At 41.6% G+C, this 14,907-nt stretch overlaps 1 protein-coding gene across 1 annotated transcript; it reads right to left on the reverse strand.

The window, feature by feature from the left end:
* Positions 1–2,923: 2,923 nt before the first annotated feature.
* Positions 2,924–13,552, reverse strand: LOC131562512 (phospholipid scramblase family member 5-like). The gene is made up of 7 exons (XM_058812298.1): positions 13,540–13,552; positions 10,830–10,981; positions 6,821–6,863; positions 5,747–5,967; positions 4,650–4,811; positions 3,848–4,009; positions 2,924–2,962 (listed from the first exon to the last, which is right to left on the reverse strand). Exons 1-7 carry the CDS (start codon positions 13,550–13,552, stop codon positions 2,924–2,926), a joined length of 792 nt encoding a protein of 263 aa, XP_058668281.1.
* Between the last annotated feature and the right edge of the window lie 1,355 nt (positions 13,553–14,907).

Here is a 14,907-nt window from a genome sequence, read left to right on the forward strand (position 1 = left end):
TCTAGATGATATCCAGGACATGAGTTTGCTTTAGAAAAACTTTGTGACCCTTTGGGAGATTCTGGATTCTCCTTTGGGACCCACTCCTAGCCTGTGGGGGAACTGTGAAAAGTGAGCATATGTAGCTCCAATAACATGAAACACATTGCTATTAACAAGAAAAAGTTATAATTTAGAGATGCAGGTTGTTAAGATCTTAGAACACGTTAGCTGTTCTTCAGCAACATCATGCAGAATCCATGCTGAGGATGGATCCCTGCCCTGTGTGACAGCTGTGGTTTAGAGGAGTGATCTCCCAGCTGGAAAAGCACTGGCAATGGCACTGAATTTCCACCAGGATGCTGAAGGGTGGCACTGGGGTCAAGCAGCCTGCTGAGGGAGTTCTAAGCACCAAGAGCTGTCCCAGCCCCACTGCTTGTTTTATCCAGGGGATGAGCCTGTTCTTGAATGGCCCAGAAGCTGCCCCTGAGTGTAAACAGAGGCATTCAAACATATTCATACACATACACATTAACAGCAAAAAACCTTTGTATTAACACAAAAAACAGCAACAAAGTCACTGTGAGAAATCCCATGTTATCATCTGGTTGGAATTAATTGAAAATTATATGCACATATTGCATACCTACAAGGCATATATATGGACACTCAACCAAATTCAGCCCTGTAGGTAAATAAAACCTTATTTTGTGCTGGCTTCAATGAGGCTGGACACATTTGCTTAGAGACATCATTGGCTTGTTAAAGGCCACAAGAGGACTGGAAATTGCAGGGGAAAAGCGGAAAATAGGTGGGGATCCTGCTCAGCTTAAGGCAGTGAATTCTATCGAGTGCTCAGCCACACGCAGCTCAGTAACAGTGAATGAGAGCCAGAATTATGGGATACAATAGCAGTGACTTCTGTCTAACATGGCAAAGGGATTTAAAGAGAAAAAAAAATAATCTGGTTCTTTTTCTCAGTCTACAGTCAGGCATGTGAGAGCTGCATTTGAGAGAACAACACCAGCGTGAGAACAGCAAAAAGCATCCTGTATTCCTCTGCAAATCCTGCATTCCTCTGCAAATCCTGCATTCCTCTGCAAATTCCGGGATTTCCACACGAGGGAGCTTCTGGCCCACGAAGCTCGCAGGGCGCTTCCTCCCGGGAAAGGTGGCAGCAGAGGTTCCCTGTGAGCTCCCAATTCCTGCAGCCTGATTGCACTGCTACGAGCCACAGCGAGAGCCAGCAGTGAAATGGTTAACAGATAATGATGATTGTCGGAGCTTGTTAACCACAATTATTTTCAAGACATATGTAAATCTGTATAAATACCTAAGTGTGGTATATAATCTAAAACATACTGTTTAAATCTATAAGCATTCCTGAGTTAATTTCACTATGGGAACGTTAGTTGCAACTTCCTGACTTCACTGTGTTTGAATTCATATCCATGAACATTAATTTAAAATTAGTCTAAATATTTGTTGAGAAGTAATCACCTGATAAATTTAGCTCTTTTTCATTTTTATGAATTATTCATTATCTCCTTTCTTTCCGTTGATGTGTTGGTTGTTTTCAAGAATTGAATTACTGGTTGACACTAAAAAAAAAAAAATTAAAAAAATTCCAGCATTTCTAGTGATTTATAAAATGTTCCCCTTAGAAACTTGACTGGTGACTATGAGAGCAATTGGGTTTGCCACCAATATTTTATGGTACTGGTTTGCTTCTTGAAGGGAGTTTTTCAGAGGCATAAGCAAGTTCATACAGCAAATAATTTGCAACAACAGCAAAAAAATCTGTTTATGTCTTGCATATATACCATTCCTACAAAGGAAGCTTGTATTAGCAAAAGTTGGTGGAACTGTTTCGGAACACTGAGGTGTGGCTGCAGAAATGAACAACCATGTGAACCTGCTGAACTGTGAAAAGCTCCTTCTGCCCAGCCATCATAGAAAATACCTGAGCTTGCCAAAGGAAAAGAATAATTCTGTTCCAGGATGGCCTCAGGCAAGTCTGAATGAGAAATTACCAGCCACCAGATATTACAAAGAGGAACAAACCTTTTCAGGAAAGCCTTGAGCAGATGGCAGCAAGGATCCTTAACCCTGGCTGGTACAAAGGGAAGTGATTTGTGAGCCTCTAGCACACAGAGGACCATCACCCAAACTTCATCTATGGCCTGCCTTCAGTGCAAATAGTGGAAGACCAGATTTTCAGAATAGAGCTTATTTTCAGAATAGAGAATATTCCCAAGTCTAGGGCTTGAAGTCCAATTTCTGGCTGCCACTGATTAAAACAATCTATGTCACAAAATTAATTTACTAGCAAACAAAACTTTCATTCTTCCAACTCACTGAAACAGATAACATCTTCAACTTCCCATCAGGAATGTCTTTATACTTGTTACTTTCAAATCAGTTTGCTACTATTAATTAAATAACAAATCAGAAAATTACTTCTAAAATTATAAAAAACCCCCAGAACACACCCTCATGTGGTTAGAAACTGGTACCAGCACTTGCAAAACATCAAAGGCTTCTCTAAACTTAGGCTTTCATCAGTGATGCTGCAAGCCTTCATCTAATCTTTCATGATTCCCCATGCAGGAACATCAAAAGAGAAAGAAGAGAATAGCACTGTTCCAAAGCAACAGTGCTCTGTGTGAAAAGTATGTGTTTAGCTATTACACATAAAAAATATAAGTGGGAAATTATTATTTACATGAGACATATTTTAATAAACATCATCATTAGGTCCCTGTCTTTTCTATAAGGAAGAAGGATTTTTGCAGTTCAAAATCATGTCCAAAGCTCAAGTGATTTCTGGAAGAAAATGAAAAAGAATTAGAAATATATAAGCCTTCAAAGCAAGAAGATCAATTTATGTTCATTTTTACCTACTGAAACAGATTCTGCATATTTCATTGTTTCTGTCATCTTGTTATAATCCATCCAAAGAGTTTTCAAAGAACATTAAGTCCTACAAATAAACAAACTATGCATTAGATATGGAAGGCACAAAAATGCAAAAATTACTATCAAAAGTCTTACTTGCAGGCTTTTGTTACATAAAGTATTTATATTAGTCAATCACTTTTTATCACTGCCACTGAGAAACAGTTTTGGAAGGGGGAATCTGAAAATCTTAACTGTCGTTTCTATCCTACTAAAAGCAAAATTTCTGAATTGTTGTTGGAATTTTAAAGCAAACACTTTTCAGTGAATAATTTTAGTATTATAATCTTGGTTTGTAGTCTCTGATGTAAGTATCAGAGATTATTTTGAAACTATTTCATTTTAATACAAATATGTTGGCAAAAGAGCTACACAGCAAATATCAATTTCTAATTCTAGAAAACATGTATCTTAACTTCATATTTACCCCTAGCACTGAGTATTCTCCTTCTCATATAGTTCTTATGGTTATCTTCACAAAATAATTTTGTAGGAATTTTCCTATGACCTGAAGATCTTACATACAACACTCAACAGAATTGTTGAATTGCTTTGAAATGACCATTAGAAACAACATAATCTTTTTTTGGTTCATACAGTTGTTCAAACACAATAAGGGGTTTGGGAGAGTTTGGTAGGTTTGAAATGTATGCTAAGATTTGATTCTTCTGTACAAAATATTAAACTGCATGTGTAATACTATTTAAACAGTTTAATAAACAAAAATTTAAGAACATTTAAAAAAAACAGCTGACATAAAAATTAAAATGTTTTAGTTAATTTATCTTTTAGGCACTGGATTTGGTTTTCCAACGCATTTGCATTTTTGTAGCTCTCGGCTGACAGCAAGGGCTCCTCTGGCCCCAGTCTGCACATTTCTATAGGTCTGCCTGTCCACCTGCACACTTACAATGAGGAAACAAGCACCAATCATGACTGCCTTGATCCTCACATCGAGATCCACAGGGACTTGGATCCCAAAGTTGGCGGTGTTGGTGAAGACGTTGTTGACAAATCCCGACCAATACTTGGAAATTTTGCCGATCGTTGTCATCTCATTGAGAGTTTTTACCTGCACAAAGGAAAAACAGGAACAGACATAAATGTAAACAAATCAAGTGCACACTGATGACATCTCCACAGAATTAATGACTGTGTCCTGACATGCTGAGTATGCTATAGTTGTCAGCTTCTCCTTTTATTGTTATTGCTGCGATGTTCTATTAGTGTCAAATTTCCCTTTATGAGTGGCACGCAAGAAAGGGCCTCGAGTTTGGAAACATCAGCATCTTTAGAGAGGACAAAAAGTGGGAGAAAGCAATCTTCAAAGTTTATGCCAGTTTTGCCTTTCTTTCACAGAGTTGTGCGGTTTTTTCCTCTCTCCTGTTTTTTACATTCTCCTAGGCCCACTGCTGTGGACCACTGTCCTCTCAGGGTCAGGGATGTTCTCAATTATGCAGCCATCTGCATGTTTCATACAGTACACTGAAATTTCAGACAATACCCACTGGAGTCTTCTAATTTGGCTAATGAGTTGATAAGTTGATAAACCCAAAAATTCCTTTAAGATTCTTAACTAAAGCAAAGCACTTTGTTCACATCAGAAAACTCTGTTCAGGGTTTCTTCAAGTATCTCTCATTCTCCCCCTCACTTGAGAAATTTATTCAAAGTAGTAAAACTTTTAAATTGTTAACACTTGTACAAAACATACCTCAAAGTCAACATCTTCAAAACAGCCACAGGTTGCACATGGGCCAATTATTTTTAGCACATCTTCTTTGCTTTCATTCTGTATAGTGAACTTTGGCAGAAAAGGATCCCAGTTCTGTACAACGTACCCAGCTACTGTACCTGGTGGGGACTGAACTTCTAACTAGCAAACAAAAGAAAACAAAAAAATGTTTTAGCTGATTTTATATTAATGTATTTTTCCGTGATAGAGTATTGTTTATATAATGACAAGATATTTATCTACTGAGTATAGTAACATATCATTTTACCAAACATGGAACTGGATATTGCAGATGGTGTTGTTAAATACAGTGGACAATATGAAACTCAAAAACTGCATCAGAAACCAACACCTTACATACAATAAAAGACTTTATAAAAAGCTATAAACGGGGAAAAAAATTTATTGTATTCAGGCAGTATTCTACAAGCTTATTTTAAGTACCTGTACTACCAAAGGACCTTTTCTTTAAAACTCCTGACAAGGATAAGTGCTAAGAAGGTAAGTGGATGAGCTAACCTGTAAAATATTTTCATAACACAAGCAAGATGTCTGAATAAAGGAGAGTCAAAAAATACAGAGGAAAGACCTGATGCTCTACGGGATCCACATTTTTCACTCCAAGCAGCTTACTTCCATGTTCTGCCATTTCCCAGAAATATATGGCCCTGAAGAAACAGATCTTCAGGGGTTCAGCCTCCTCAGAGATCTGCTTCCAAGTCCCACCCTCGACCCCAGTGGGCTTCACAGAGTTTCCATCCTCCACCCTCGTGGAGTTCAGTGGGTGATCTCTGCCTGTGTCAGTGCAAGAAGCGTCCTGGGGCGTCAGCTCACTGGAGAGACATCACCAGACACCAAAGCTTTGTGTGGGGTGTCAGCAAAGCCTGGTCCCACGGGAGGGAGGAGGCACAGCCAGGTCCCACAGAAGGGAGGATGGAGGAAGGGAGGGAACAGAACTCGTTCATCAAGAGTTGTGTCCACCCAAAGGGGGCTGTGAATTCCTGACTTGCTTCCTGCCAGCCTGGAGGAGCTGCCCAGCGCGATGCTGGCACAGAGGGCGTCGGGGATGCCCTCACCTCCTGCAGGAAGCAGGGGAAGCAGCAGCTGGTGCACCGGAGGGGCCGGATGACGCGGATCACCTCGCGGCCCGCGTTGTCCGCAATGCTGATGGTGAAGGCCCGGAGGGGTGAGCACAGCTTGCGGTCAAAGCAGCCGTTCTCTTCCACTGCAAAGTAAACCCTCTGGCCCAGGGGGTTCTTTATCTCGTATTTGCTGGAGGTCTCTGTGCCAAGTATGGCTAATAAAGCAAAACAAGTAGAAAGTTAACATAACAAAATCTTTGTTATTACTTCAGTATAATGTTAGTGTGTATATATGTAAGCATTTATTCTAGTAGTCTGTGACAAAGATTTTTTTCAAAATTGTTTTGAAGTAGCAACACAAAGGAAATATACAGGGAAATACTAGTGCCAGGTCTGTATTTTGAAGGAATTAATTCAGACTTTGATTTGCTGTACGCTACAGTATGTATTGCAACAGAGAATTCAGATCTTGAGTTTTTGGTCTGGGCTTTTTCTGGCATTATCATTTGTGAAAGGTAACATCCTGAGACTACCCCACCTCAGTGACAAAGCTTTGACCCAGCACGTTGTTTGAGAATCAGGCCAAAACCATTCTGAATGGGAGAAATACATCCCACAGTATTTTACTCGTAGTAACATTTTACAGTATTTAATACTTGTTCATTACTTTGAAATTCTGAGAGACTAAATAATTATAAAATCTTTTGCTTAATTTTATGTTTTCTGTTCTTCGTTTCTCTCTTTGCTTTGTTCCTCACATTATGTTACTTAATGTTAGATAAATTGTTCCATGGACTGGAAAGATGGTCAAACTTTAATAACACTGAGAGGGAGGTGTCTGAGGGAGTGATTTTAGGACTGTTGTATAGACTACTCACCCCTCAGTGGTTTGCTGCAAACAGGCAAACAATAAAGGGAGCCTTCCCCACCCTATCAGTGCATAACAGCCTGCCACAGGGCAGCAGGAGGTTTCACAGTGACTTCAGTGAACTGGGGGCAAGACTTGGATGGCTTTTGGGGACACCCGCATACCAGCACTGTTAAAGGGTGACAAGGATTGCACCATACCTTCCAGAAGCTCCACTTGCTGATGAATAATTATCTGGTCCAGCTGCTTAAAAAAAATAAACAAGATGGTGGGTCTTGGATAGGTCTGGGGCTGCCAGTGGTCACATGTCTATTTTTATTGTTCATCTCCTTGTAATTAAGATCTCTTTCCTTACAGAGGTGCACAGGTTGGGTGCCTGAAGGATATCTCAAGTCACACTTTGGACTTCACTCTGAAATAATGGCTGAGGAATGTGACATTAGGTGCTGTGGCCATGTAATTCATCCACACACTTGAAGAAAAATAATCTTCACTGGGGGAATACGGCAGACAACAGCAACAGAAAGCAGAATCCAATCTTGCTCCTCATGCTCTCCTTGTCAGAGGGGAAGCTCCTCACCCCAAACCCAAGGCTGGTGCTGGGCACCATGGCAGTGCAGGAGTGAATGAGCCTGGGCTCAGCGTCAGCATATGCAGTGGCCACATCCCACAGGACCTTGCTGGAGCAGCAAAGCAGGGCAGGCAGGGGATGCCAACGATGGCACACACCAGTTTAACACTCTGATCTCTGGAACACAAGCCCTGCACCCTGAATCTGGCCAATGGTCATGCCAGAGTACCAGAATGAGCAAAACAACAATGAAACACTCAGCTGGCTAAAAATGTCTTGACAAATGTCTTTGTAACCACGACCTGTTTACAAATGCAGGAGAAAAACTGCTTGCCATCACACCTAGCTTTGCTGTGCTTATCAGCCCTCCAACATTATTCTTTCTTGGAGAACAGTTGCTAGCACTATAAAACCAGCAAGACTTAATTCCAGTCTACCTTTCAGTTTTATGTCTGTTTCATTTTATGCCTGTTTTATGTGACAGTTTTAGGTTTTACCAATCTCTTTTCAGTAATTTTTCTGTAAATTCCTGATGAAGGAACGCTTGGCACAGGGTTTTGCTGTTGCTCACAGCTGCAGACACAAAGCACACAGTGACCTTCTGAGACCAGCATGGCACAGCTCTCCAGAGCCTGCATATTTTAAATTTGGTAAATCTTGCCTGGTACATATTCAAACTGTTGCAGAGATTTGTCACTTCTAGTCAGCTCCTGCAGCTAGTTCAGGCTGCAAAGAGAAGCTGGTAAAAGGAGGAACCTCTTTATCCCTTTCATTAATCTTGGAAATGTGCATGCCAGTAATTGAAATAATAAAAAATATTTAGACATAAAAATATTCTCCCAAGAATCTTTGCTGTTTGTTGTTTGGGTCTCATGAGAGAGCTCTTGGAGCTCATGGGAAGGGCTCTGCTGATGCAAAGAGAATAAAAAAGTTAAAGATTGTAGAGCTATTTTAATATTTTAGTATTTATTTTAACATGGATTTCTTTTTCCCATGTAGACTTTCACAGGGGAAAGAAAATTAATGACCCTGAATTGTTAAAAGCTTTGAGTGATTTTGGTCGATTGGTTTACTGTGCACAATGTATAAACAATGTTGAGACAACACAGCAGTACCACTTGTTATCCTTGTTTTGCCTTTCACTGGTTTATGCAAGGCAGTTATTCTGATGCATTTTTATTGGGGCACTTGTGAATTGAGGGAATTCTGCACTTGCATTTGAAAGCACTCAGAGCCCTTTGGCTTAACAAGGGTCTAGTCCCCTTCAGCTCAGGTATGTTAAAATTCCTTATACACAGCTAATTCTCAGTGATCAATTCTGTGGGCATCAAATTTACATCTGTTCAGTCTAAACAAGTCTAAACAAAGAAGCTTTTTACCAAAGTAGTTAAACCTGAGCATTGGCACAACATGCAGCTGAAATACTCAGAAAATTCTTCTCCAAGGTTTCACCTGTCTACTCCTGCTGTGGGAAAAAGTTCATTTGATTTTTGTCATGGTCACTGAACTACTCTCTGAGCTATGGCTGTAATCTGGAAGACAGTAATGAAGTTTAGGTAACTTTTTTTCTGTAGGAAGTTATTAAATAGTGATAGACTTAGAAAGCTGATGTGCCTGCTGAGGCAGAAGCAGTTTTTTGCCCTTCTCTGGTGCACCTCAAACAGCTGATCAGAATGATTCCTTCACCCGAACTCACTCTGGGTGTGGATCTGCAGAGTGAAATGCTGCTGGCTGGCCTTTACCTACAGGACACACATTTTCCTTTCCTCTCATCCAATCCTTGGGTTGCTATTTAGAACAAACTGTAAGGATCTCTCTGAGACTAACTAAATTTGAATCTTTGTATCAGACATATCATGGTCTTATTGAGAAATACAATCAGCTTTCTCAAATCTATCCAGTTATCCTGCCCAATCCTGCTGGAGAATGTAATTCCTATTTGTTATTCTGTATTTATGCACAATCACACTCTATATAATCTTTCTTCTAGTAACGAAATTCTATAAATTAAATATGTCTCCCACAGTTTGTTTACTCTCCTAGGCACTCAGTATGGTTCCCTCACCAATACTGTTGTTTTTATTCTACAGATAAAACAGATGGAGTCTTATTTTAAAGGAGGTTCTCTGTTCCCTGTGCACTTCCAGTAGCACCTCTCTGTGCCTGTTTCCAAGAGTTTGGACTCTCTTTTCCCCAGTGCTCACAGCACCAGAATGAAACAGTCTTCTAGAAATTTTCCCAGTAGCATAAATAATTTCCAAGTTCTGCTAGAAACATCTTCATTCAAGCATTTAATTCTGTGAAAATATCTTAGTCCATGAGGATAAATCCAAAGGGATTATTACCCCTGCAGCTGTGAATCCCACATGCATTCTGCAGGCAGCCCTCTCCCTGCTGGTGGGACCTCCTTTATGCTCCATCCATCCTGAAGGAGCCCCTTTCACTACCCTCAGGGCCAGGATGGCTCCAGCATCACACACCAAAAGGTTCTGCAGCACATGGAAACTCGAGCTGTGGGAACATGCCAGCCAGCAGCACTGCACACACGCTTCCCACATTTCAGACTGCAGAGAAAACTGAAAGTCCTTGGCAAGGGCTGCAGCACAGGCCAAAAACAGGCAAGAATGAGGTCTTCAGTTCCAGCTGTAGCTCTGAGAGTGACCTGCTCTTTTGTTTTAACGTCAGATGCAAAGCTTCTATAACATGGAGTGATGGTATTTGCTTGCCTGCACTGTCTGGGTAAATCTGAGGTGTAATTCGTGTTCATACAGGAGCCTGAATATGTAACCTGCCAAGCACTGACTAGCACAATCACTTTTAGACTAAAAAATGTACCTTCCATGGTCTGTGAGCAAATGCTTGTGTAATTGACAACACACATCATTTTGTGCTCAGGCATCTTGAAATGAAACTCATCACTCCACATGAAAGACTGCTTCTGAAGAGTTTCCCCATTTCATTAGCTATCTAGGTAACTTAGCTTCAAACATAAAATACATTCAGTTTCTGCTTCTATACAAAACTAGCAGGAATGTGTGCCTAAAATACACATCTTGAGTGAAGTAAACATTCCTCAGCATCACCAAAATGCAAACACAGCAGAGGTGTAACAGAATCATGATCTGACTGTGATGGGGGCCTGATTCTGTCCCTGCCCCTGCCAGGCAGGGCATGTGACATCTTACTCAGCACATAAGAGTGGAGCAGAGCTGCAGACCATCAGTGCTCTGAGCTCCAGGAGCTGAGAGAGTTCCCAGAGCAAAAGGGACAGCCACATGTTTAGCAGTAGGAGGGAGAAGACTTAAGCATTCATTTTTCTTCCCCACCTATGATCTACTTCTCTGCCTCTATTTTCAAGCATTTTCCTCTCTCAGGCATTAGCATTATCTTCCTCACACAGAGTTAATGCAAGTTTGTAGCCAGTCAAACTTATGCTCATCTAATTTCTACAAAATGAATGGCAAGCTTCTTTCTCCTATGTTCCTTATCTCACAGTAATATCAAACAACAAAAAAGCCTCTCCATCTCAACCTACCCCGCCCCCCAAGAGGAAAAACCCAAACAACCTCAACTTCCAGAGTATCAAAGCAACATAAAAGGAAAATGTAACAATTCTAACAGTCAGAAAGATTCAGGACCTGGTTCAGGTACTCCAGACCAGGTGGCAAATTATGAGTGTGTGATGCTTGCTTCCAGAGACTTGTTGGTTCAACAGGCGTATTCTGCTGAGGAGTGTCAGAAGAACCAGGGAGGTAATCCTTAAAGATGAGTTTGGATTGTCCCTGAGATTCTGCAAGGAAAGAAAGAGAAAAAATGCAGAAATATCAAGACCAAGGAGCAGCTAGGAGCTTCTTGGATCAAAGTTGGAACAATAACATCATTCTGCATGTGATTATATCAGTACTTCATGCCAGGACCCAATAGGAATCTCCTGATTGTCCCACACATTGAGCACAGATTATAAAGCTGCCTTGGGACATGCAAAGGGGAATCACTGCAAACAGGAATCACTGCAGATGAAGGTAGATCAGGAGATGTGGTTTTGGAGGGCACGTGATCTGCTCTGGCAGCTGGTGAGCACAGAGCCTGTGTGGCAAGGCTGGAGCTGGTCTGGACTCACACTCAGGGTGGCCAGAACCCCTCAGCACAGCCCTACTCCCTGTGAGCTGCCCTGTGTGCCCTGAGCTGCCGAGGGCTGGCTCCCAGCAAGATGCTTTCCAGCATCCTGAGGGCACCCATAATTTCTCTTAATTAGAGATAACCTTCCCAGGGATCTCAGATTCCCCGAGCTGGATATTACAACCCTGATATCAAAGTCTACACAGCCCCTTATAGTGTATTACTCATTATTATCTTAATGAATGGATCAGATATCATTATGCTGTGTTTTCTGGTTTGCTACCACAAGAAGTCCTTTAGGGCACAGTGATGGTGACCTTGGCCAGGAATGTGAAGGTAATGAGAGCATTTACTGCCACAGGCATCTGTAACTCCAATCTGCTCCACGGGCACCTTCTCCCACAGCACAGGCACCACCTTAACCACTGGATTACCAAAAAATTCCTGCTAGTTTTTCCAGGTACATTGTTCCTTGGCCTTGTTCTGCAGGAACAAAGAGGAGCAAACTGAAGCTCTCCCCATCCAAATGGCAAATCCTTGTATTGAACTGAGCCCCTGTGATTTGGCAGGAAAGCAGTCCCCAAACTGATAATTTTTATCACATGTGTGACAACACTTAGACACAATGGGGTCTGAGGTCCAGAAGGAATTTTGGCACTAACTCTGAATCTCTTTTTTGCTATTGTGGGTTTAAATGAGATCTTATAGTATTATTTGAACTCACTGTGAAAGATTCATCATTCAATCATATTTTGATCTTAATTTGTCTTTGCAGCCACTGCTTTCTTTCAAAGTCTGAGACCACAGGAAGAAGTAACCCCTTTGAATTTGTTGCTGGCTTTTAAAAATGTATAACTGGGTAATAAATATTTTATATCCTCTTCTGCATCACTTTACCTCACAGGGTTCTGTTACTGCCGTAACTCTTGTTGTTACATGAAATGCCACGAAGTAGCCCAGTGTTAGTGTTATTCTTGAATAATAAAGAGGGAAAAAAGACAACAAATTGCAGTTCTACCTGTCAAATTTTAAGCTATACAAAAAACAAACAGTAAATACATTAAATATTAATGACAATTTGAGATAGTCTGACACTTTGTCTATTTTTGTGTATGATTCCCATTTCATTACTAGCATGGAGAACCTTAAAAGTTACCATATGATACAGTGAGTATTCTGTACAAACATAATTTGTGGAGTTGTATATTCCTGAAAGAGGTGAATTGTCAGTTTCTTCATACTAAAAACCATATTCCACACCATTACTATTTAACCATTTCTCCTAACTGATATACAGGAAAAATATGCAAAACCCCATTTCTCTTACATGGCTAAAGCTAAACAAAATTTAAAACAAAAAGCTCTACATTGCAAGGGTAAAACAATGCTGTAAAACCTGCCTGCTCCTGCGTACTTTTTAGTGTTTTAATGCAGAATGTCTTGAGTGTTTTGAGGGCAAGAAAGGGAGATAAACATGTGGCAAACATAGTGAGACATTGCTGAAACTCCCTGGGCCAACACGTGTCTCTGCACATGCCTAGAGAATGACCTCCCTGGAGCTGCACTCAAGAGAAAAAAAGATTTGTATCCTTCTGCTCAGATGAAGCATTTGCAAACCTGGAGAAAATTAATTGTGAAGGCTGCTTAGATCAAATGCTGCACGTTTGCCCACTGCTCTGAGTAATCAATGGCTACTGCTGAAGTCAGTACATGACAGACACACCCAGAGAGGAGTAATCTGATTAAATTCAGTTATTCTTGAGTTATTATTCTTCATATGGCGGGTTATCAGATCTCTGGCCAGTTCTTAATGTGAAAAGCATTTGCTGATGTGGTATTTTCAAAATGAAATAGGGAAGTGTGCAAAAATAGTGGCACCCTTGGCTCAGTACCCACCCTTGCCAAGCATTCTGTAGTGACAGGTTTCAACACCAAGATTGACAGATTTAAACACCAAGATACCAACACTCAATATTCTGACTGAATGCAGAGGCTAACATTTTATAATGTATTTTATTTAAATAACATCCTACTATAAATTTTAGTCTCCTTAGGAGCCTCTTGAATGCTGGATGCTGAAAAATTAAAGGAAGACAAAACAACTGCACTTTGACTGATGTGGTTTTATCCTGAAACGCTCGTTTCATCAGACTGCTGATTGCTGGAAAGGCACAAGCCTGTAGTTCTGTGTAAACACGATCTAAAAATACAGACTACAGATGCACTTACCTTGAGAGGCCATGAAGCTTCCTGAGTTACTTCTTCAAAGGAAGCCGGGTTAAAAGAAAAGGCTTTTCTTGCAGCAGCAAATAAAGCAGGGCTCACAGCATGCCCAGAACTTCAGAGGGTGTCCGTGTCCCGGCTATGGGCGGCGGGAGCGGCACCGAGCGCTGCGCGGCCGCGGGGGGAGCGCCGGACCCTGCGCCCATCCCAGCTGGGGAGAGAGGGAAAGGAGCTCAGCCAGTGCTCAGAGACACGGCTGCACGCTGCCCACTGCCTCAATGAGCACCTTGGAACTAAAATCCTGCTTTATAACGTCTGTGGTTATTCTGGGAATATAATGATGCTGGTTTCAGGTCAGTGTTTGCGTCTCCACTTCTTCGGGCTATCCGGTAAAGACAGAGAAGCCACAATGAAGTTGTGGACAGCTCATCCCTAGAAGTGCTTAAAGCCAGTCTGGATGGAGCTGTGAGCCCCCTGGTCCGGGGAAAGCTGTGCCTGTCCAAGTCAGGGCATTTGGAACTAGATCATCTTAAAGGTCCCTTCCAAACCAGGTCACTCTATGATTCCATGATTTCCCTACAACTGACCCTAGTGAACATTTTCCATGCACAGAGCAGGAAAAGCCGTCTTGGATTTCTCACTGGATTCCATCCATGTAACATTAGCCAGAGGATGTCCTCTGAGGGATATCATGCCTACACCCAGACCCAGAAAATCATCCTGCACATTCATGCCGTCACCACTATGCCCCCCCAGCACATCCACACAGGGCTCTGCTGCTCCCTGTGAGGTGTTTGAGATTTGGAGAGCTGAAACAATCTGGCACTGCTTGTCCTGGACAAGCACTGTACAAAATTGTGACACACATAATTACCCTCATTGCATTGGGAGGAAAAGATGAGGAGAAGAAGGGAGGGTAATGTTGACTTACCAGCTCATATTCCTGCCCTGGGTGCCCAAGCTGCTGTGGAAATCATCAGGCAGATGTGATCTGCAGGCAGCTGTGATGCACGGCTGCAGGAATGGCAGAGCCTATGCTCAGAGCCCAGCAGAGCACAGGGAGGTGCTGGGGACCATTTCCTGTCCTCTCTGCTACTGCAAGTTGCACTGGTTTGAATCTGTCTGAAGAATGGTTGAGCAGATTAAATTCCAGAGTTTTCAGCTCAGGAAGATGCTGATGAGGATTCTCTGAAGGAAGAATACAGAAAACTCATCCCAAGAAAATCCAAATTATACAGAAGCTGATTTTTATAGACTAAAGTAGCAAATGCAAGAGCCTCAGATCTACCTATGGATTTGGCTACATGAAATTTCCCAGGAGTTTATCATTGCCTGCTTGGGAACTCCCTGGGTGCAGTGGCAAGCACAGCACAG

The sequence above is a fragment of the Ammospiza caudacuta genome, chromosome 11 (assembly GCF_027887145.1).
Source record: "Ammospiza caudacuta isolate bAmmCau1 chromosome 11, bAmmCau1.pri, whole genome shotgun sequence".
NCBI classification, from domain to species: Eukaryota; Metazoa; Chordata; class Aves; order Passeriformes; family Passerellidae; genus Ammospiza; species Ammospiza caudacuta.

What these genes read in the sequence shown, in the direction of transcription:
- LOC131562512 (XM_058812298.1), bottom strand. An exon ending in GCAAGTGGAGCTTCTGGAAG is followed by an intron (nt 5,968 to 6,820) that starts GTATGGTGCAAT and finishes TTGCTTTATTAG; the next exon opens with CCATACTTGGCACAGAGACC. An exon ending in TTGAAGATGTTGACTTTGAG is followed by an intron (nt 4,010 to 4,649) that starts GTATGTTTTGTA and finishes TCCTTTGTGCAG; the next exon opens with GTAAAAACTCTCAATGAGAT.